Genomic DNA, 21001 nt, shown 5'->3' on the forward strand with positions numbered 1-21001 from the left:
TTCCACTGCCTCCTGCAGTTTGGTCAAACTCATGCTGGGAGCTTCGAGAACACTGTCCAATCATCTCGTCCCCTTCTCCTTGGGCCCAACATCTTTCCCAACATCAGGGTCTTTTCCAGGGAGTGTTCTCTTCTCATGAGGTGGCCAAAGTATTGGAGCCTTAGCTTCAGGATCTGTCCTTCCAGTGAGCACTCAGGGCTGATTTCCTTAAGAAGGGATAGGTTTGGTCTTCTTGCAGTCCATGGGACTCTCAAGAGTATATAGTATATTATGTCCACATTGCAGCAGCCCTGGGGAGGGGCAGGTAGGATTCTTCCCATTCTTTCTCTCTCTCCTCCCCACCCCACCCCTTATTGTAGCTCGGAAGAGTAGTAGTTGCTTTGTGCTTTCAAACATCAAAAGTGCTTCATGTCTATTATCGTGGTGTCACAGTTACAATGGCATTCAGAAGTAAGGTCATAGTATTTATTATCCCAGGTGTTGCTGATTGATGATGGTATGATATATAAGGTTGTGGCTTCCTTATGGGCAGTCTAAGGAATTCTGCGATACCGCAATTCATATGTATCATTTTGGGACAGATGAGTCATGTTCACGCACAACACATAGTTAAACTATGGAACTTGCTCTCACATGATGTAACAGCAGCCACCAACCTAGATGGCTTTGAAAGTGGATTAGACAAATTCATGGATGATTTTGGTTACTGGCCCCAATGGCTGTATTATCCCCGTGTCCAAGACAGTATGCCTTTGAATACTAGTTGTTGGGTTTTACAAGTGAGGAGAGTGCTATTGCTCTCAAGTCCTGTTTGTGAGCATCCCATAATGTGCATCTGGTTGGCCTCTGAAAAAAAGATGGACTAAATGAGCCTTTGGCTTGATCCAGCAGGACTCTTCTTATGTCTGGTTGACTTCTGTGGAAAGCTGGACTAGATAGGCCTTTTGTCAGATTGAGCAGGGTTCATCTTATAGAGCTTTTTAATGACATCCATTATCCTCTTCGCAAGTGTACACGAAAGCTGTTTTGCAGGCCATTATGCTATTATTATCCCACATATTGCATTTATGTAGTGTTTTCTAGGTCAGAAGTTTTTTAGATCCTTTATCTTAGTGTTACCCTTACAACAATGCTTTGGCTAGTAACCCCATTGCCTGATTTGACAGGAACAAAGAATGGCTCTCCACAGGCCACAAAGTGAATTCATGGCAGATACAAGATTTGAACCTGGAATTAGTTGATTTGTTGCCAAATCTCTTGGCTTCTATGCTACACTAGCTGTCACCTAAAATATTTCATATTGCAAAACTATTATTAGATATGGCTTTATTATTTATTGTTGCTTTTGATGAATTAGATTCTGGCATAAAAGGGTTGGCAGCTCTTTCAACAACAGATTAACTGTTCTAAAATTTGGTTCTTTGAGGATGCTGATGTATACTATTTCTCTTGCTTTGTTTCTTCATTGCCAGTTGGGACTGGATAGTTCTTCTCACTCTGGATTATTTTCCCTTCTGTTGCATTTGTGCATAAATGGGACACACCTTCTCCTTTCTTCTGTCCCTTCTTAGCCTGAAATGGTATCTGTACACAACTCATTAATTTCTCCATCAACTAGTTAATACAATCACTCCTAGCATTTGACAAAGTGGGCTTTGCCCCACGAAAGCTGATGCCTGAGCTTATTTCTCAGTTGCAAGGTGCACCACACTTGGTGGTTTTACTGCAACATAACTAACACAGCTACCTTTCTGGAATGCATCTTGTATTTCAGATTTGGAGGTGAGATTGCTGTGACTGAGAGAAAACAGGTTAGTGGAAGAAAAGGCCTGGCTTTGGGTGAACAGGGTTCTCCCCTTTATTTCCTCTTGCATTATTATTATCTTTCGGCAACATGGTGGTGGTGATAGAGCTTCCAAAAAGATCCACTGTGATGATAATTTGTGTTAAGCATTTCGAAATCTTAAAATGCAATATATAAATGTTGACCTGGATCCAGAACGCCCCAAAACTAGTTTTGTTGGCCCAAGACAGGTTTGGACTTGTGTGCAGTGCAATGCTGTTTGTAACACACTTATTTTGAAAGGGAGGCAGGTTCATAAATAGTCTGAAGAATGTGGGGAGAGTTGAAAGTTCCACTAGAACCTCCACGAACTTGGATAAAGTAGATCCTTGGACCTGAGTCACTAGTAGCATTGTGACATCGATATACTATAGTGGTGTAATCAAGAAGAAGACCGATCCCTGCTTGTGTAAAGAATTACAAAATCAAGGTTACAAATACAAAAACACAAAGCATTCCCAAATGTGCCCCCTAGTTAATAGCAGTAATTAGAAGATAATAGAATCTGTGCAAAAGTCTGGGCTGCATCCCAAGCGGGCAACTGGTGCTCAGATTCTTGAGGTGATGAAATAACTGATTGATTTCCCCCTGCCCCATGGCTGCTCCTTGGCTCTCTGCAGAATTAATCTGACTCTGCTTTGAGTCTGGATATTGATCCTAGGCCTTATCGCATGGCAGTGACATCATTGGTATATACCAGAGCCTGCAGTGAACCCTCCTGTAGCCTTAAACCCTACTTTGGGCTACTGGAATAACTTTGTGTAAAGAGTACTGCACATAGCATTGACCTTCACAGCTTTATGAACAAAGTTGAACATGTTAGCCAGATCGTAATCAATTTAGGGCATCAGGAAGGTTTTTGGAAAGTTCATATGGCTGGCAGTGACTCACTTTCTGTCCAGATGTAGGATCACAACAGGGGCTCTGCTGCATGGGTCAAAACATGTGACTGGGCTTAGATGCCTTTGATAATACATGGGGCACAGTGGAAGTGCTGCATTTCCACACCAAATGAGTTCAACTTCATTCATTAATTCTCTCTCTCTCTCTCATATACCCACCAACCACCCAGAATAAAGAAGGGCTTATAAAACAGATTGCAAGGTTTTCTCCCCAGCCCCCAACTCTTGTTTCTTCTCTTCTAAGAAATTAAACCATGTCCCCAGTACACTAGGGAGGGAGAACTTGTGATTCTCCAGATGTTGGGCTCTAAATCCTGTTGGCTGCAGCCAATGCAACGAGCGGATAAGTATCCTGGGAATTGTAGTCCAGCGACATTGGGTGGGCCGCAGTTGCCTCATCCCTGCTGTGCACAGCTGAAGACAAACACTGTCTTTCAAACAAAAAAACCCATTCCTGTTTTTCCCCCCCAGAACTCCAGTGCAGAAACCCTTTCAACTCCCTTGCCTTAAGTGGGCTCTCTGTTCTTTTGCATGTACGGCTTAATTTGTGCCTGAGCACATACCAGCTGGACAGAAATCTACTCTACACGTTCTGTCCTTCCTTCCAGGAGTCAGACTCATTTTGTTTTTAAAATCTGCTAGGCCAAGATAAGAGTGTCTGGAGTAAGTTGGGGTTGGACATGGGGAGTGAGGAAAAGCCCTCAACAAAGGCAGCCCTACATTTGCAGATGCGGGTTTTGCAGTCTGCAGAGAGCAAAACTGGTGAAACAAGTAGTGGCTGGGGAAGTGGGTGAGCCCTATTCAGGTGCAGAGGCAGGAAGAGCACCAGGAAAGGATTTTTTAAATGGTGTGGTTTGCTCCCATCTAGTCAGCCTGTGTTGGGAGATGGCAGCATTATTGACTCAGAGGCAGTGACTGGTGCTGCAACTTACTAGTTCAGGCTTCCTCAAACTCAGCTCTCCAGATGTTTTTGCCCTACAACTCCCATGATCCCTAGCTAGCAGGACCAGTGGTCAGGGATGATGGGAGTAGTACCCTCAAAACATCTGGAGGGCTGAGTTTGAGGAAGCCTGTACTAGCTTAATAGAAGAAACAACTCATATCAGAGGAGGGCTGGCAAGGTGTTTTTAAGGAGTAAAATTCTACAGCTTCTTAGGAACAGAGGAAGTTGCCTTAGAAGGAGTCAGACCATTGGTCCATCTAGCTAGTATTGTCTACTGTGGCAAACAGGTGCTCTCCAGGCTTTCAGCCAAGGGACCTTCCCAGGTCTACCTAAAAATACTGGGTATTGAACCTGGATCTCAACCCATGGGCAGGTCCATAAGGGAGGCTGTGGCCTTTTAGGACCCGGGCCTTTCTCCATGCAGGGTGAATGCTCCGTCCCTGGGCTAGATATGGCTCCTTCTTGCTGGATACTGCTGGACAGTATTCATTGTTGCTGTGGTGACGGTGGCTGCATTTAGGAGCTTTCGTGTATGTGCCTTTGAAGTTAATTTTCCCCTTCTGCATTTCATGCAGATCCCTCTTAACTATGGAAGAGAGCAACCAGGAATGAGAGAGCAATCCTTGCTACCCTCTCCCAAGAAGTAGTCATGTTGGAGGGATTGGTAGCCTGGGTTCTCAACAACTACCTCGGCAAGTATGTCAGCAACCTGAACACAGATCAACTGTCAGTAGCTCTTCTGAAAGGTAAGGTGCATGAATGTTACAAACAGGACTAATTTCGTTTAAAGCACGCCATACGTTAGAGTCTGTTTCCATGTTCTACCATGGAACCAGTATAGAAATACAGGAGGATTCAAATACACACCTTAGGTTCAAACACACACCTTTATTTAAAAGCATTTTTATTCTTTAAATTTACTTTACTCTTCAGCCAGTAAAGGTCCTTAGAGCAGTTTACAGGTGTCAGTGACAAGACTGTCCCTGTCCTCAGGCTTATGATTTAAAAGACACAACACAAAAGGCAGGAGGAAAAAAGACAAACGTGGGCACTATTTCTTGTACCAGAGTTCTTGTAATGAGCAGCCAGAATAGAACAATTTGAGAAGTCAATGGTCTTCCATCAGAGCCAGTCGAGAGACCCTGCATTTCCATCTCTTCCTGTCCTATAGCTTAATGGAATCACATTTGCCTCTGAAGCTTTGGGCAATCTGGCATCTCCCAGTCTATTTCTCACTGTTGTGATGTGGCCAAATTACCACTCTGAGATTTTAGAAGAGGGGCAGAATACAAATGATGGGTTGCATTCATTGCTGGTCTTACTTGGAGTAGACCCATTGAAGTTAATGGACATGATTAACATAGGTCAGAAGTTTTCAACCTTTTTTGAGTCCACGGCTCCACAAGGGACCAACTACATTATTTCTGTGGCACCCCTGTGGGGCTCAGGAGCACAGTTATCTCACCCCTTGCCTCTCACCCTTTTTTGAACACCTTCCCTTGTGGAGTGTTTCCTCAGCCGCCTCTCCACTCTCCTTGGGAGTCTTCTTCTTGGGCAGCCGCTGCCACCACCCCCAGTCTCTGAGCTGCCCAACCCCCTGCCCCAAAGAGAGGTGCCTCCTCACACTGCCCCACAGGGGCCTGGGACTTGTTTGTCCATTCCAAATAGCAAGGGCTGGCAGACTGGCTGGCTGGGCTCCCTCACCCACTTGCTTGCTTACTCCAAGGCTACCTCAGCTCCTGGCACCCAGCACCCCCTGGCCAGCCCTAGAGACACCATTCACCTGGGGAGCCTGTAGCCAGGACGTCTGCAACAAGCAGCTGTGCAAGCCTTTGGGAAGGGAGGGAAGGAGAGGGAAGGAAAGAGGGACAGAAGCCAGTGTTGCCTGTGGCACCCTTGACCATCATTCAAGGCACCCCAGGGTGCCACGGCACACTGGCTGAAAACCACTGACATAGGCCCATTGATTTCCTTGGGTCTGTTCTGAGTACTACTAGTATTGGATACAACCTGTAACTTTTACCTTTAGTGATGCTTAATTGGTTTTGGTATTTCAGACCTCGGTTTGTTTGGTTTTTTTGGACGATGAGTTGTTGTGCTATCTTTTAATATGTTTCTCATTACCTCACTTCTCTATACTATGATAAAATAGGAGTCTTTTCCCTTCAGAATCTGCTTGTTGATTTGTTCCTGCAGGTGCTGTAGAATTGGAAAATTTACCACTAAAGAAAGAGGCCTTGAAGGATTTGCTGCCTTTTGAGGTCAAAGCTGGTATGTTTTAGAAGTGTGCTTCTGCAGCTGTTGAAGTGTTATATTCACTGGAACACCTTTGTAAGAAGGTTCTTATTATAGTAACCTAGTGGTTTTAAAACAATAAATTGGCTGTGAATCTCAGCGGCTTCCAGTGACTTAAACAGCATGATCATCACATTTTGCAATAATGCTTGTCACGAAAGTGACATTTATATTCTTTACCTGTATGTATGGAATTTATAGCCAGTGCATCTTACCGTGAGCTCTACTGGCACCCCACAGGGGTTTTTTTATGTACAGCATCCCCTTCCTTTGGAGTGAATGGGAAGCTTTTGCTTTTGGAAGCTTCTGCATCAGTGACCAATAACAGAGAGGGAGGATGTTTTTATACGTACTGACATTGTTCTCCTTGGCCATTACAGGCTTCATTGGCAAGATAACATTACAGATACCATTTTATCGACCTCATGTTGATCCATGGGTGATATCGGTATCGAAATTACACCTCATTGGCTCACTGGAAAAGCAAGAAGATTTCGATGAAGAAAAAGAGAGGCTGTTTGAAAAAGAAAGCAAGGCAGCTATTTTATTAGCACTGGAAGAAAAATGGAAAGTGAGTAGCTTGGGGGCTTTGAATGAAACTATCTCTGCATTTGGGGAAATTACTTTAAAACCACAAATCAAATTCCTTCTGGCTGGATCCAGAAAATCGAATTCTTGTTTCTCTCAAATTAAAATGGCATGGCCTTGAAAGGCAATGTGCATACACACAAATGGTGCCTTTTTCTAAAAACAATAATAAATAGTTTTTTTAAAAAAACAAACAACCCCACATAATTTTACTCATGATTTCTCTTTCCATTAACTGTGACCTGATTTTGTTGGCTAAACTTGGCTATTGTATATTCTGTGATCTTAGAGCTATAGCCTAACATTCATCTGTGTTTCCCAAATTTAGAGAGAGTACTGGGGAAAGATAATCAAGTGTTTTCTGCCCGATAAACAGGCTGGATGAAACCAGTCTTGCCTCCCTAGGGAGAGAATTTGCTAATTGGGGTGCTGCCACAGCAAAGACCCTATTTCACATTCACCATCAAAATCTCTTTTGGTAACGGGACATGCAGTAGGCCCTTGGAAGATTCTCTCAACCAGTGGGCAGGTCCAAATGAGAGGAGGGCTTTCAAGCATCTTGGTTGTTTAGGGGGCTGTAGGTGAGCAACAGCACTTTTACTACACACCAGGATTGGGGAGTCTGGGGCTTCTTCGTGTTGTTGTGCTACAACTTCTCGACAGTGTTAGTCAGCATAGCCAATGGTTAGAGATCACGGACTTTGTTAGTCCATAAACATCTGGAGGATCACAAATTCTTCATCTCTGTTATAGACAGTGAAATTTTCAAACATGAGAAATAGGCGGCTGATTTTGATTAAGAGCCTACAAGTGTTTGGGAATGTCTCCTCTCCTCTCCTCTCCTCGAGCTTAGTCCACAAAGCCACTTGTAGGTGTTCTTTTCATACTTGCACAAGATTGAACCCCTCCTCTTTCTCTCTTTCAGAAAGAGCGGGAACAGACAGCAGAATCTTACTGGTATTCCGTCACCGCATCTGTCGTCGCACGGATCGTAGAAAACATAGAAGTAAGTTGGATCAGTGGGCAGACTCCTCCCTGCTCCCTGCACCCTGCCATCAGCTAAACTGTGTGCAAGCAGAGGGAAAGTTGCCTTCCCCCTGAACACATTCTCAGGTTGCTGTAGCAAGCACAGCATATGGGAGGGAAAATCTTGTGAATGAATGATGAGTGCCTGTGAGGATCATAATTGACTGATAGATGGATTATAGGGAACATGCCTTCATGACATTTAAAACGGGGGGGGGGGCAACTTGGATCAGATGTGGCCCTTGATGTGCCTCACCATTTGACCTGCAATTTCCCCTCTCCCACCTTCAAAGAAACTGAAGATTAAGCTGCAGCTATCATAATGCCATTATACGAATCTATAGTGCAACCACTTTTGGAAAACACTGTACATTTCTGGTTGCCTCGACTCAAGAAGGATATTGTAGAGTTAGAAGGGGTTCAGGAAAGAGGAACCAAAACGATCAAGCAGATGTAGTGGAGAAATTTGGGGCTTTTTAGTTTAGAGAAAAGACAAGATGTGGCATGATAGCATTTTATAGCATTATGCATGGCATGGAGGTAGTGGGCAGATTTTTCTCCCTCTCTTCAATAACTTGCGGGCGTCTAGTGAAACTGAATGTTGGAAGATTCGGGAGAGATAAAATAAAGCACTTCTTCGCACGGTGTGTGGTTAAACTGCGGAGCTCATTCCCACAGGAGGCGTGATGGCCACCAACTTGGTTGGCTTTAAAAGCGGGTCAGGCAAGTTTACAAAGGATAATGCTATCAGTGGCCGCTAGCCATGATGGTTTTGCTCTGCTTCCGGAGTCGGAGACAGTCATGCTTCTGAATACCAGTTTCTGGAAACCACAGGAGGGAGGCAGTGCTGTTGTAGTCAGGTCCAGCTAGAGGAGGGCTCAGGCTTATTTTTGGCACTCTGCTTAAAAAGATGCTTGGCATACATTGGAAGTATAGCATCCTTGAAAGAACACTCCCTTACAGCTGGGGAGGAGAGCAGTAGATAGGCCTGAATCTCATTCTTGCACATACAATATATTCTCTGGTACAAGATTCCAATCATTGTGAGGAGCGACAGAGTTCTGGTGGCCACAGGTTGTTGGTTTTTTGGCTACCAACGCCAACAAAATAAACAAATAAGCCAACCTGTAATTTCCTCTACAAAAAGATGGCTTGGGTGTTACTTCATTTTGAGTAGGAGGGAGGCATGTTAGGCTCTTTTGAGTAGCAAGGAAGATTTTACTGTAGCAAATGATGAAGTGCAAAGGGTGTTGCCGCTGAGCATGTGACTGTGTATCATGAGCAAATGTTATGCAGTATATTACGCCAGACTGGAACCTTTAGTCCTTTTTGGTGATTGACCAGCATTTCCCTATTTGGTGATTGACCAGCATTTCCCTATTTAAGACGATATTCCGTCCATTTCATGTGTTTAAAACCTTTGTTAGCAATAAGTTTGCACCTGCTAACTGAAGGGAACCTCCCCTTCTCCCTCTTATCCTCCTTCAGTTAAACATTCAAGATGTCCACCTGAGGTTTGAGGATGGTGTCACAAATCCTTCACAACCGTTCGCGTTTGGAGTCTGCATAAAAAATGTATCTGTGCAAAATGCCGTAAATGAGCCGGTGAGTCAATGCTTTTCCCGTGAAGAATTGCCTCAACTGAAGTGCTGTGTTGTGTAAAGTGCTTTTTAAAATGCCACTAGTTTCCATGGATGGAATATTGAACAGAAAAAGTCTGAATTCAACTAAAGGATGTGTGAGTTCAAGAAACAGTGGTTTGATTCAGGTCTGAAGCAGAGACAGATTAAATAGTGATTTTCACTTAGGATAGATCAGCTAGTGAACTAGTCTTCTCATTTTTCTTTTTGGCTCTCTCCTGTAACAAGTGATTTGATTTATGTTATTTGTTGTACAAGTACTTGTACTAGTAGGCTTCTCAGACTCAGAACCCACCCTAATTTTTATGGCCATATTGCTGCTACTGTGATCGGCATTAAGTCAGGCTGTGACCTGGTAGCAGGTCTTGGCCACCAATTAAAGTTCAGTGCAATTGATCTTTTGTTGTTGTCTCTGGCAGAATGATCTGGGTTGCATTTTCTGTGTGTATTGGTCATAATGCTTAGATTATGAAGACACCTTGAAGACACCTCCAGCATGTTTGCAGAAACTTTTTTATTGTTTTCAGAATTTGTAAAGATCTATCATTTTTAAATTTCATTGTAGCAATTTTGTTGTCTTTAGAACATATTCTGTCTTTGTCTTGTGCACCATCTTGATGGTATTATGTTTGTAAATTTGATAAATCAGTAAAGTAATAAATGGAACAAGGTGTGCTGGTTATTTGATACTGTGTGGTTTTTCTGTGGCTCATATCTAGTTGTCCTCATTTTAAGGTGGAGGAGCTAATGAAGAAAAAGCAGCTGGATATTGCTGACTTCAGCATCTATTGGGACACTGATAGTGCTTTAATGGGAGACTTTCCACCTGGGGAGCTGCAGGTAAAAGCTTCTTCTTCTTTCCCTTTGCCTGTGAGCATGAGAAATGCTTGCCTATTCAGAGGAATTAACTTGGTTATGATTTCCAGGAAGCAATGGATGAAAGCATGGAAAGCCGTGACCATAACTACATCATGGAGCCTGTGTGTACCTCTGCCCTTCTAAAGAGAAACTGTTCCAAGGAGCCCCTCAAATCGCGGAATACCCCACGGCTTGAGTTTGACATTCAGCTGGAGACGATACCTCTGAAACTTTCACAGGTAAAAGCTGCTTTATGGAGGTTGCCCTGTAAGGCAAATATTTTTAGTTGTCGAAGCCAGACAGTAATGGCCTGCAGTGCTTGTTGGCAAAACCTACACAAATCAAGGCTGAATGTCATATCAAACAACTCATAGAAGAGGAATGCTAATGTACGTCTTTCATTTTAACACAGAGTACCAGCATACATATACCACTCAAGTGAATCACATACCATTTCTCCTGCATACAATGTTTTCACGCATGCACATGTTGCTTAACTTCCTTCTTTACTCCAGGCTTGTATAGAATTGTATAGAAAGGCCCTTGTTTGAATTCTGCCTTTTTCCATGAACTTGCTTGGCAGCTTAGGAGAGCCACAGTCTCTTAGACTTCACCACTGCCACTCCCAATTGGAGAATATGTAGGCTTGCTGCGGCCAGATTTCAACCAGCCCTCTGGGTCTCCTTTTAACCATTAACTGCTCAGCTTTTAGGAAACCTCAGCTCTGACCTTGGTTTGTATGATTCTGCCCAGTTATGGCAGGTCAAGAACGTTGGAGAGCCTTTTCTTTTAAACCAGAGGGGGGGAGGGAGTCAAAAGAAAGGGGAGAGTTGAGCGGAGTTATCAAGAATTGAACATTAGCTTCTGTTTCCATGGAAAATAGCTTCTTATGTATGTAAAGGTCTCTGTGGTGGTGTATGAGTGGTACCACCCATTCCTAGAAAGATGCCCTTGGAAGTTTCTTTACCGTGGGAATGCAGCTCTCAGGTTGAAAAAGATTCTCCACATCTGTTATAAGGGTTACAACAAGGTATGTATAGAGAGTGCTTTGAATACTTGAAGCACTGGAAAAAAATATGATGATGATCTTCCATGCTGCACCTTTTCTACCAATAGTACATAGCCTTACATGCCTACAGGCCACAAAAAATGCAAGTAGTCAGCAGCGAACCTAACAGGTCGGGAGGGCTTGCTTCAAACCACAAAGCTTGAGTCCTCACAACCGATATCAATGGAGGTTTCAGAAATTGCTTCCTGTGTTTGCATCCCTTTTTTTAGCTTCTTTAATCTGAATTTGGGAATAAACTATCAAAGCCACTAACTATAAATGTGTTACTGCATTTGCGTCTCTCTAGCCTTGCCATCTACCCTGGACAGTTACTTAAAGCCCATGTCGCCTTTTCGTTATAAAAGTAAAAGGTAAAGGTACCCCTGCCCGTACGGGCCAGTCTTGACAGAAGCTAGGGTTGTGCGCTCATCTCACTCTAGAGGCCGGGAGCCAGCGCTGTCTGCAGACACTTCTGGGTCACGTGGCCAGCGTGACGAAGCTGCTCCGGCGAACCGGCACCAGAGCAGCACACGGAACACGGTTTACCTTCCCGCTAGAAAGCGGTACCTATTTATCTACTTGCACTTAATTGTGCTTTCGAACTGCTAGGTGGGCAGGAGCTGGGACCAAACGACGGGAGCTCACCCCGCCGCGGGCATTCGAACCGCCGACCATGTGATCGGCAAGTCCTAGGCACTGAGGTTTTACCCACAGCGCCACCCGCGTCCCATGTATACGTGTGGACAGTTTTTTAGGCAAAGCGGCAAAGTTCATTCTTGAGTTGGCATTTGTGTTCTGTTGCAGAATGCATCCGTACTGATTGCCTAACCACTGTATGGTTATTTTATTTACACAGACACAATACCGACAAATAATGGACTTTTTGAAAGAGCTGGATCGAAAAGAGCGACAACTCAGATTCAGAAGATGGAAGCCGAGGGTCCCCGTAGCTGGAAAGTATGAGCTCTGTTTTCTTGGATCAAATAAGCATACACGCAAGTCTCCCTTTCCTAATTAAATACTGTTCCCTAAACCTTCTGGTGTACTTTTTGTTGTTGATGATGATAAGAATGCATGCTTGAGTTGCCATCTGCTTTTATGTTTAATTTTAAATAGGACTGAAGATTATGCTCATACACAGAAACTACAGTTTGGAGGAGTGTCATAGCTTGGCAAAGTGACAAATGGAGATAACAGTGCTAAGATGAAGAAGGGCTTTTGTTTGTTCGTGTGGTGTGCTTTCAGTACCACCACTTGTGCGTAGTAATCCTGTGATCATGAGTTTGTATGACTGGTGAGCTCAGCACATCATTTAGACAGAGCTGCCAATACTTTGTAAAGAGGTTGCCTATAATAATTTTCTTCTGATCACTGAAAAAGGCTGATTGGGATGAAATGTATCTGCTTGACAATTTTTGTTGTCATACTACTGGATTTCAATCAGATTTTGACCATAGAGAAGTAAATCTGTTGTTGTATCATCATCCCCCCACTTTATCTTTTTGTTCATATTTATATATATTTTTATATTGGTCTAAAGCTGTACTTCACCTTCCTGTAATATTCAGAAGCATTCTATATTATCTTACCCAACTTAGTTTTTAAGTTTTGTCTTGTTGATTGGAGATAGTCTACCCCTTATTGTTTTGACTTTTTAGTCTAACCAGTCGATCCTTTTGGTCCACTATTGGTTTTAAAAATTTTATCTTGCAGGCTGTAGGGTCTCTCCTACAGTGGTTAATGAAGATAGAATTGAACAAGTGGGGAGCCTGAAACGAAATACCAGCTAGAGTGTTTCCTTGGCTAAGGTGTTCCCATTTAGACCTGCAGCCTGCCTCAAGCAAGAGCCTTGTAGTACCATTTGTAGTTCATCCTTTTCTTGCATCTTTCTGCAGCCTGAGGGATAACTGCTAACCATGAGTGTCCACTTGTTAGAATTTTAGTCTCATTTAAAATGTGTGTGTTGCTTTTCCTTTTTGACTTTTAATTACATTGCATGTAAAATACCTTGAGGCAGTGGGTTAGAAGGCAATGAATGAAAGAGTGATGATAATAATAATAACCAGAATTACATTCATTTGCAATGTTTCAGCTGCCGGGAGTGGTGGCTTTTTGCTCTGAATGCACACATTGCGGAGATCAGAGAGCAGAGGGAACGCTGTTCCTGGGATTTCGTGTTGCATCGGGCCCAAGATGCTGTATTGTACACAGATCTGTATTACAAGAAGTTGAAAGAAGTGGAGCTGTCTGATGAGGAGCAGGTATTGGGAAACAGCTGGGCTACGGTATCTTAGCCATCATTTTGAGATTATAGCTCCTCAACTGGCATGTATAATCATAATCCGTTGTAGACCTTTTGTGGCTTAAAATATATATACGTTGTTGCCTGTTGGAAACATTTTAGAGCTTACCTTTGTTCGGATTCAGGCATAGGCAAACTCTGGCCCTCCAGATGTTTGGGACTACAATTGGGACTACAATTGCCATCATCCCTGACCACTGGTCCTGTTAGCCAGGGATGATGGGAAATGTAGTCCCAAACATCTGGAGAAGTAGCATTTACAGAGACTCCAAGGAGTTCGTTATCACCTCCCTCCAGTGTCGGAGGCAGTAGGCCTCTGAGTGCCGTTTGAAACCAGGATTTGAAACCACCTTCAAATAATGGGTTCCGATCATTGTAACATAGTTTCCCAGTTAGAATGTAATAGGTAACTATAGCAGAAATCTGGAAGTATGGTACACTGAGGAGTTGAGGGGTGGTGTTCATGCATACAAGGCTCATGCATCTTTCTCCTTAATAAACCGAGATGCCTTGCATCCAGACTGGGCCATTTACTTAAGTTGGTGTTGTGATTTCAAAGCTTAATTCTCATAACTTCAGATTAAGTGGCTCCTTCAAGAAAAGAAATGGCTATCTGAATGAAGAGTTGAGTCTTTCAGCTTTCTGGATTATTTGCCAACATTTCCTTTTCTGCCTGCAGGAGGAGATAGAGCGCATTGAGGATGAACAGACATTTGAGGAGCTGAAAATCTTGCGTGAGATAGTGTACAATAGATTCTGCGAACTCGCTGAGGTTAGAGATTTTATGAGATGCAATATTTAGAAGCACCTTAGGGGGTTTGGAGCTGCTAATGATGCAAACAGAAAACCAACCCAACCTGGAAACGTCTGAGAGCGGTGACTTTAAGCACGTGAAATAACATCAGAATTATTGATTTGATTTCATGCATTGTTTGAATCTCATTTATCCACTATTCAGCGTGAGATACAAAGCAAAAAAATAATAATCCCCTGTTGCTAGTGAAGTTTCTCCAGTACACTTTGGGCTGTGTTTGGTTTACTTCTTTGTCCCCTTAGATTTCCCCTCCCTGTATATCTTTTTTTGGTTCTTGCACAAATCTTGGAGCTCTCCATAGCTATTCTAATCTCCTTTTTTGTTTTTTGGTAATACCAGTTTGGACAGAGCAGGGATAAAGCAGGTCAATCATGCATTCACTCCAGGCATGTAATAACAGTAAGAGAAAATAGTTCTGATTAGCAGCACCTTTTAAATTCCTCTTTTTTAAAAAAAGAATCATACCTTTCCTCATTTCAAGCAGAGCATCAAGGAGCCGCTGACCGATTCCTCAGAGGAAACGATTGAAATTGAATCGGATACTAGCAGCAGCGGAATGCTTCGCTATCTTCAGTCCTGGTTTCCTGGGTGGGGAGGCTGGTACAGCGATTCTCAGGAAGCCCTCAAAACGGAATCTTTCGAAGGACTGCTTTCGGAAACATCTGAACAGTGGAGACCGGACGATGTTGCTGGTATGGGAAAACTTATCCTGAAGCTCTAGATCAGTCGTGGGAAACTGGTGGCTCTCCAGTTGTTGTTGGGCTACATTTCCCATCATCCCTCGTTCGTTGGCTATGGTGATGGGAGTCGGGAGTCCCAACAGGACCTGTGTGGTTGCAGGTTTTCCATCCTTGCTCTTGGTGAAGGTGCTGCCACACTGTACAGAATAAGGACTCCCCCCACCCCCACCTACAACAAACAAGACCTGGAACGTTATAAAAAATGTGTGTTAAAACCGTGTAGTTGTGGTGTACTACATGGACAATACATATCTATGCTGATTATGCTGGAAAACCAGTAAGAGCCTGTTTTGACTAGATGTAGTTGGGAGCTGTGTTGTTCCACTCCTGGCTCTTGCCAGTTTAAAACCTGTTCCACATCTGTTAAAATGATCTACCTCTGGCAAAATATGAGTTGTCTTGGCATCCAGAAGGATCTGGTGGACTTTTCTGCTGATTCTGCAGGCTCTCTTCCATCTGGCCATCTTAAATTCTGAGATAGGGGTCTGGGCCAAGCAAGGATTTCTGTTCATTGTTAAAAATAATTATTTTGTGCTTTTTTTGTGCGGTAGTGTTCATTAAAAAACCCCTCAAAAAAACCCAACAGCACAATTAATGGCCAGAAGCTCTCACTTTGTAGTTAAGGTTGGGCGGATTTGCTTGCAAGTGCTTTGCATTTTCTAAAGTCTCTGCTGTTTCATCTCCTTGTATTATTAGGTGCCGATGATTTTTTTGATCCAGCTGCGGACGTCTCCAACATAAACACCTTCACAAAGCGGGATCATGTTTTGGCAAAGTTAAATCTCCAACTGCAAGGTGGCTCTGTCACTTTGCTACATGCTGGGAAGAAGGGCCTGCAGCCCCATGAAAGAGCTTTCATGCAGCTTGAATTTTCAGGTATTGGTTGTGTGTGTGCACGTGCGAGAAGCCTCTTTCTGTTAAAATTATGAACTGGAATCTCCAGTGGTGCAGGGGATCCACTAGTGCAGTGTTAAACACTTCTAATGCAGGAAAACCTTCCAAGCAGTCTCTTCTGCTCTTGAACATCACATGCCATCAGGAAGTAGTGGCATTGATGAGAATTGCAGTAACAGTGCGCTGCTCAAAATAGGCACCTTACCAGGCAATAAGTAAATGTCAGTGGGATACAAGGACGTGGTGTGTTCCCTGCACTAGCCATACATCAGTATCCCTGACAATCCTTTGGTAGCTTTAGACCTGCCCCCCAACACAGTTCCCTCAATTATATGTGGATGATTTTCTGTGCTCGGATAGGGCCCACAACGGAGCCAACCTAACATTTATTGGTGACAGCCCAGACACTGCCAGTTCTTTAATACGGCTCTTGCAACCAAACAGAATGTTCTGGTTGCATTCTCCTTGGGGCCGCAGTAGAAAAGGCCCTGTTCCTTATGTAGGCCAATGTGCCTTCACATAGGTTGGATTTGAAGCAGACTCTCACTTGCACTGCTGGGAAAAATCATATGGAACAGATATGATTGCAGCAGCAGCTGTAACAAACAAGATGTGTTAGACCTTGCTGTCAAGGGGCATTTATCTTCCTTGTTTCTGTTTTTCAGCAGATCAATGCCATTTTTAGTCAACATGACACCGGCTTTTGTGTGCTTCTTTTTCTAGGCGTAACCATCTTAGCAGAATCTCTTCCTCGGAGGAATTCTTCCCTTTTCAAGGTTCAGCTTGGTAGCCTCTTCCTACGAGACTTAGCGACGGAAGGGACCATATTTCCTGTCCTTGTCTTCCCTAACCCCGTATGTTGAATTGTGCCAATAACATGATTTGTTGCAGAACTTGGAATTTAACATATATGTTACATTGTGTTCATAAAAGGGGTCGGGGGACAACCAGTTTTCTGCTAAAGTGAGTTGGGGGGGAGGATTATCCAGCTGTTGCGCTGCAGGCACATCTGCTAGAGCAGCTTTTGCCAGCCTGTTGCCCCCTAGTTCTTCTGAACTGCAACTCCCATGAGCCTCTGTCAGCATGGCCCCAAAATCAGGGTTGCTAAGAGTTGATAGTCCAACAGTATCTGGAGGTCCACAGGTTAGTGACCCATACCTTAATGATTTGCCTTAAGCTTGAAAGATTGCCAAAAAAGGGGGGGGGGCATTCTTTTAAAAAAGTATTTTCATTCTGACTTCTATTTGTGAATTTGATCACACAATCTGAAAAGGATGTACTTGAATATAAGTTCCATTGGTTTCAACGGGACTTGCTTCCAAGGGGGTATGTGTTTAGGATTGCAGCTGTCATTATTAAAATTCCACAAGGCCATTAGTTGTACCAATAAGCTCAGGAAATGATAGAAATTACAACAGAATGTAGAACGTTTTGTTTTGAATAGGTTGAAAGACATAACACACAGGGTACAGGGTACAGGGTATAGTGTGGCGAGATCCAGTTTCGTGTAGCAGTGCGAGCATTGCACTTGCACCTGGGAGACCAGGGTTCAGATTTCCACTTGGCCATAAAGCTCTCACTAGGTGAACTTGGGCCAGTCACTGCTTCTCAGACTATTCTACCCCACAGGGTTGTTGTGGGGATTAAATGTGGAGGGGGGAGAGCTACATACTCCATCTTGAGCTCCTTGGAGGAAAAGGTGGGATATAAATGCAATAAATAATAAACTATAATAATATCTTTCTTGTTCTCATCAGCAAAAAGAAGTCGGCTGTGTCTCTTCCATTGGTCTCCAGACGTCCTCTTCAGACACGAGTAATGAAAGCGCTGGTAACATTTCTCATTTTTGTAGCAAATCTATCGTTAACAACTGAAAATACACCCGAGCGCTGTGCGCGTCAGTGGCATCATTGCTGATCTCTCTTGTGCTCTGTTTTGATTCAGCTGCTGATGCTGCTGTTCCAGTGTTTGAGATGCTGTATGAGAGAAACCCAGTTCGCAGCAATTTTGAGAGACGTCTGGAAGTCAGTACCCGACCTCTAAATATTATTTACAATCCACAAGCCATTAAGAAAGTAGCCGATTTCTTCTACAAGGGAAGGGTTCATACCTCAGGTTAACCTTTCTTGTTTTTTTGCTAGAATAATTACATTTCTTTATTTTCCTTTCCTTTCCTTTTTCTTTTTTTCTTTCTTCATACTTAAGTACTGTCAAAGTAGCAATAAAGAATTTATTCCGTACAATGCATGTGCGCTAATAAGAATTGAATGAGATTTCTTATATGTAAACTCTGGAACTCAATGCCCCAATATTGTGACGGCCACCAAGTTAGAATTTTTCTTACGTTACCTTGATGTGGTCATCATAAAGTATTCCTGAGCGGACTTGACTCCTGGATGATTTTCCAGATCAAGTGTTTGGGAGACTTTGAGCCCCCGGGGAGAGTAAGAGGCATAGAATAATAAGAGCATCTCAGTGCAAGAAATCAAGAGCTAGATTACCATCGGCAGATGGCTGTTCAGCTCTTACCTGCAGAGTTCCAGCAAGGGGTGAATTACTAATTATCCTCTTGGAGCCAAACCTGGGAGAGAAATAACTTTGTGAGCATAGGGTGTTTCTTGCACATAAATGACATCTGCGGTGGCTTGTGAGTCCTCTGTGAGCATTGTTTTATCTTCATAAAGTCCGAATGGAATGTGTGACTGGCTTCTAACAATGACTTGGCGGATGCGGGAAGAGGAAATTTTCTCAATTACGGACATTTCCTGCATAGAACATTTATTTTAGAATTAAGAAGAGACAACTCCCAAATTGTCAGTTACACTATTTGCCTAGTTAGAGAGATACACTCCTTATGCTCATAAAAGAGGGAAAATAGCCTTAACTTGGAAATCTCTCCCCCCCCCTTTTTTCCCCGCCTATGAAACTTATCTCCATTGATTGTTACTTTTTTCCTTTCTGTACCATTGAAGTGTAAGCAAACTGTGGCATCCACCTCTGTCTGTCTCTTGGTGCAGGTTTCGGATGCCAGTCTGAGCTGGAGCTGAGAGTGGCTGCAGCTGCCAGGAGACAGTACAACAAGCTCAAAATGCAGACGAAAGCCGAAATCAGGCAAACCATCGACCGCTTGCTTGTGGGGGATTTCATTGTAAGGGGATTTCAAAGGATGGTGACTTGTCCTCTTTGCATCTATGTGTATCAGCACAAAAGTAGCTTAATGTAATGTCGGTCTCTGGATCAGAAGGGAGAGAGGACCAATGGACATGCACACACTTTGAAAAATCGAGTGTATAAAATGTGGTATACTAAGGGGGGAAATTTGCATGGATTTTTTATTTATTTTTTGCAAACTATGGTTGGCCTGGATTTTGGCTGGGATATGAATAGCAGAACCAGTGACAGAGCGCCTGGTTTGCATGCAGGAAAGGTTGCTAGGTAGGGCTCTCAATGTTCCCTGCCTGAATTCCTGGTGAGCAGCTGCCAGTCACTGTGTAGATAAGGTGGCTTCCCATACAAGAGTTGGCTCAAATTATACCGATCTTGCATCAGTTACAGTAGCTGACTGGATTATTTTTGGGTAAAATGTTGGGAAAGCCCTTAAAATAGCCTAGCATCAAGTTAGCTGAAGATTTGCTTATTCCTATACACTTAGTCAATACCTCTGATTTGCTCCAGAGAGCGGGTGATGGTTAGTGGATCCCAGGATGGGTTGTATTGAACTAAGTCCTACCTACTAAAATTAATGGGCCTAGATTAGTCATGTCCATTTATTTCAGTAAGTCTGCTCTGTGTAGGAATAGCATTGGTTATAACCCAGAGTCTTCTCACTGGTGGCTACCTGGTTGTGCAAGTCTCTTGCTAGGAAAATTGGACATGCTTCCTCTCTGGTTGTCTTCGGACATACTATGAAGATGTTTTTGTTACACAAGCATTAGCCACTCATTTTGTCTCTCTATACTGATTTGTCAGTGCTGTTTTTAATTTTTGTGTGCCTTGGAACTCTCTGAATAAACGTTCGGCAGGTACCTTCATTATATATGTTTTAGATGCCTGTTAAAACCCTTTTCATTTCAACCAGATGAAAGTTAAATTTTCTTGGTTTTAAATTTTGCTGATTTTAAACTATATGTTATTGGTAATTGTTTTACCCTGTTACGTACGCAACTTGGATAATATTCAGCTTCTTGAATAAATAAAATTCATAAAGTGCTCTTGCAGTTATTAGCTGTTCATTTCTACTGCTTTATTTTTATGATTGCAGTTATAAAAATGACAATAGCTAATAAAGCAAAAATGAAAACAGCAAAACCAAATGAACAGAGGCTTGCACATAATATGAATGCTATATGTTATAATGTTCCTTAGTAGTATTTGGGGCCAGCTGTTTTCTTGCAATCTTATTGGACCTATACATAATAAATAAACTTCTGTTTAAAATATTTTTTTCTTTTCAGGAAGAAAGCAAGCGCTGGACAGTGTGCCTTGATATTTCTGCTCCTCAGGTGATCTTCCCCGATGACTTTAAATTTGCTGATCCAGTTTTAGTAGTGATCGATTTGGGAAGAATGCTGCTTACCAACACACAAGGTACTGTTTACACTTTTAGTAGGGTGATGATGGTGGAGGAGCATGCCTGTTAATCTTGAAATCAGAAAATTGTTATTTTATTCAAAATGCTTTGAATAGGAAGAGAATCTGTGGGGTATCGCCAGTGCTAGTCCTTAAAAAAAAAAAACCAACCCTTTTGAAAAAACAGCTAAAACTGTGACTGACTATTCTGATTTAGAATGCAAGGAACCAGAATCCTGGAAGCATCAAGGAGTTCAGTTCCTATGCCAGTTTCTTTTCTAATTACACATATTTATGCCATGAATTCTGCTCATATTGACCCAGAGGAGATTCCAACGTATACAGTCATACCTCGAGTTACAGACACTTCAGGTTGCACATTTTCGGGTTGCGCACCACGCCAAACCTGGAAGTACAGGAACGGGTTACTTCTGGGTTTTGGTGCTCGCGCATGCACAGAAGGACCAAATCGCGACCTGCGCATGTACAGACGTGGTGCTGCGGTTTGTGAACACTGTGGGTTGCGAATGTTCCTCCCT

The 21001-nt window shown here is 43.0% G+C and overlaps 1 protein-coding gene across 14 annotated transcripts in view; it reads left to right on the top strand.

The window, feature by feature from the left end:
• The window catches only part of VPS13D (vacuolar protein sorting 13 homolog D), a 115500-nt gene that overhangs the window by 833 nt on the left and 93666 nt on the right, over positions 1-21001 (top strand). For 6 of the 14 annotated variants that reach the window (XM_083452028.1, XM_083452021.1, XM_083452023.1 and 3 more), the window contains exons 2-18: positions 4264-4434; positions 5885-5959; positions 6364-6554; positions 7497-7577; positions 9086-9202; positions 9973-10077; positions 10164-10334; positions 12000-12100; positions 13236-13404; positions 14125-14217; positions 14741-14951; positions 15696-15875; positions 16617-16747; positions 17651-17723; positions 17838-18008; positions 18911-19041; positions 20348-20480. In XM_083452028.1, coding sequence (XP_083308154.1) covers positions 4338-4434; positions 5885-5959; positions 6364-6554; positions 7497-7577; positions 9086-9202; positions 9973-10077; positions 10164-10334; positions 12000-12100; positions 13236-13404; positions 14125-14217; positions 14741-14951; positions 15696-15875; positions 16617-16747; positions 17651-17723; positions 17838-18008; positions 18911-19041; positions 20348-20480 — 2230 coding nt within the window. In that variant the 5' untranslated portion in view covers positions 4264-4337. Of the gene's footprint in view, positions 1-1774; positions 1812-4263; positions 4435-5884; positions 5960-6363; positions 6555-7496; positions 7578-9085; positions 9203-9972; positions 10078-10163; positions 10335-11999; positions 12101-13235; positions 13405-14124; positions 14218-14740; positions 14952-15695; positions 15876-16616; positions 16748-17650; positions 17724-17837; positions 18009-18910; positions 19042-20347; positions 20481-21001 lie in introns of all 14 variants that reach the window. The other 8 variants (XM_083452025.1, XM_083452029.1, XM_083452033.1 and 5 more) reach the window with 4 other exon arrangements.

This window comes from Podarcis tiliguerta (assembly GCF_965153285.1).
Source record: "Podarcis tiliguerta genome assembly, chromosome: 8".
NCBI lineage: Eukaryota > Metazoa > Chordata > Lepidosauria > Squamata > Lacertidae > Podarcis > Podarcis tiliguerta.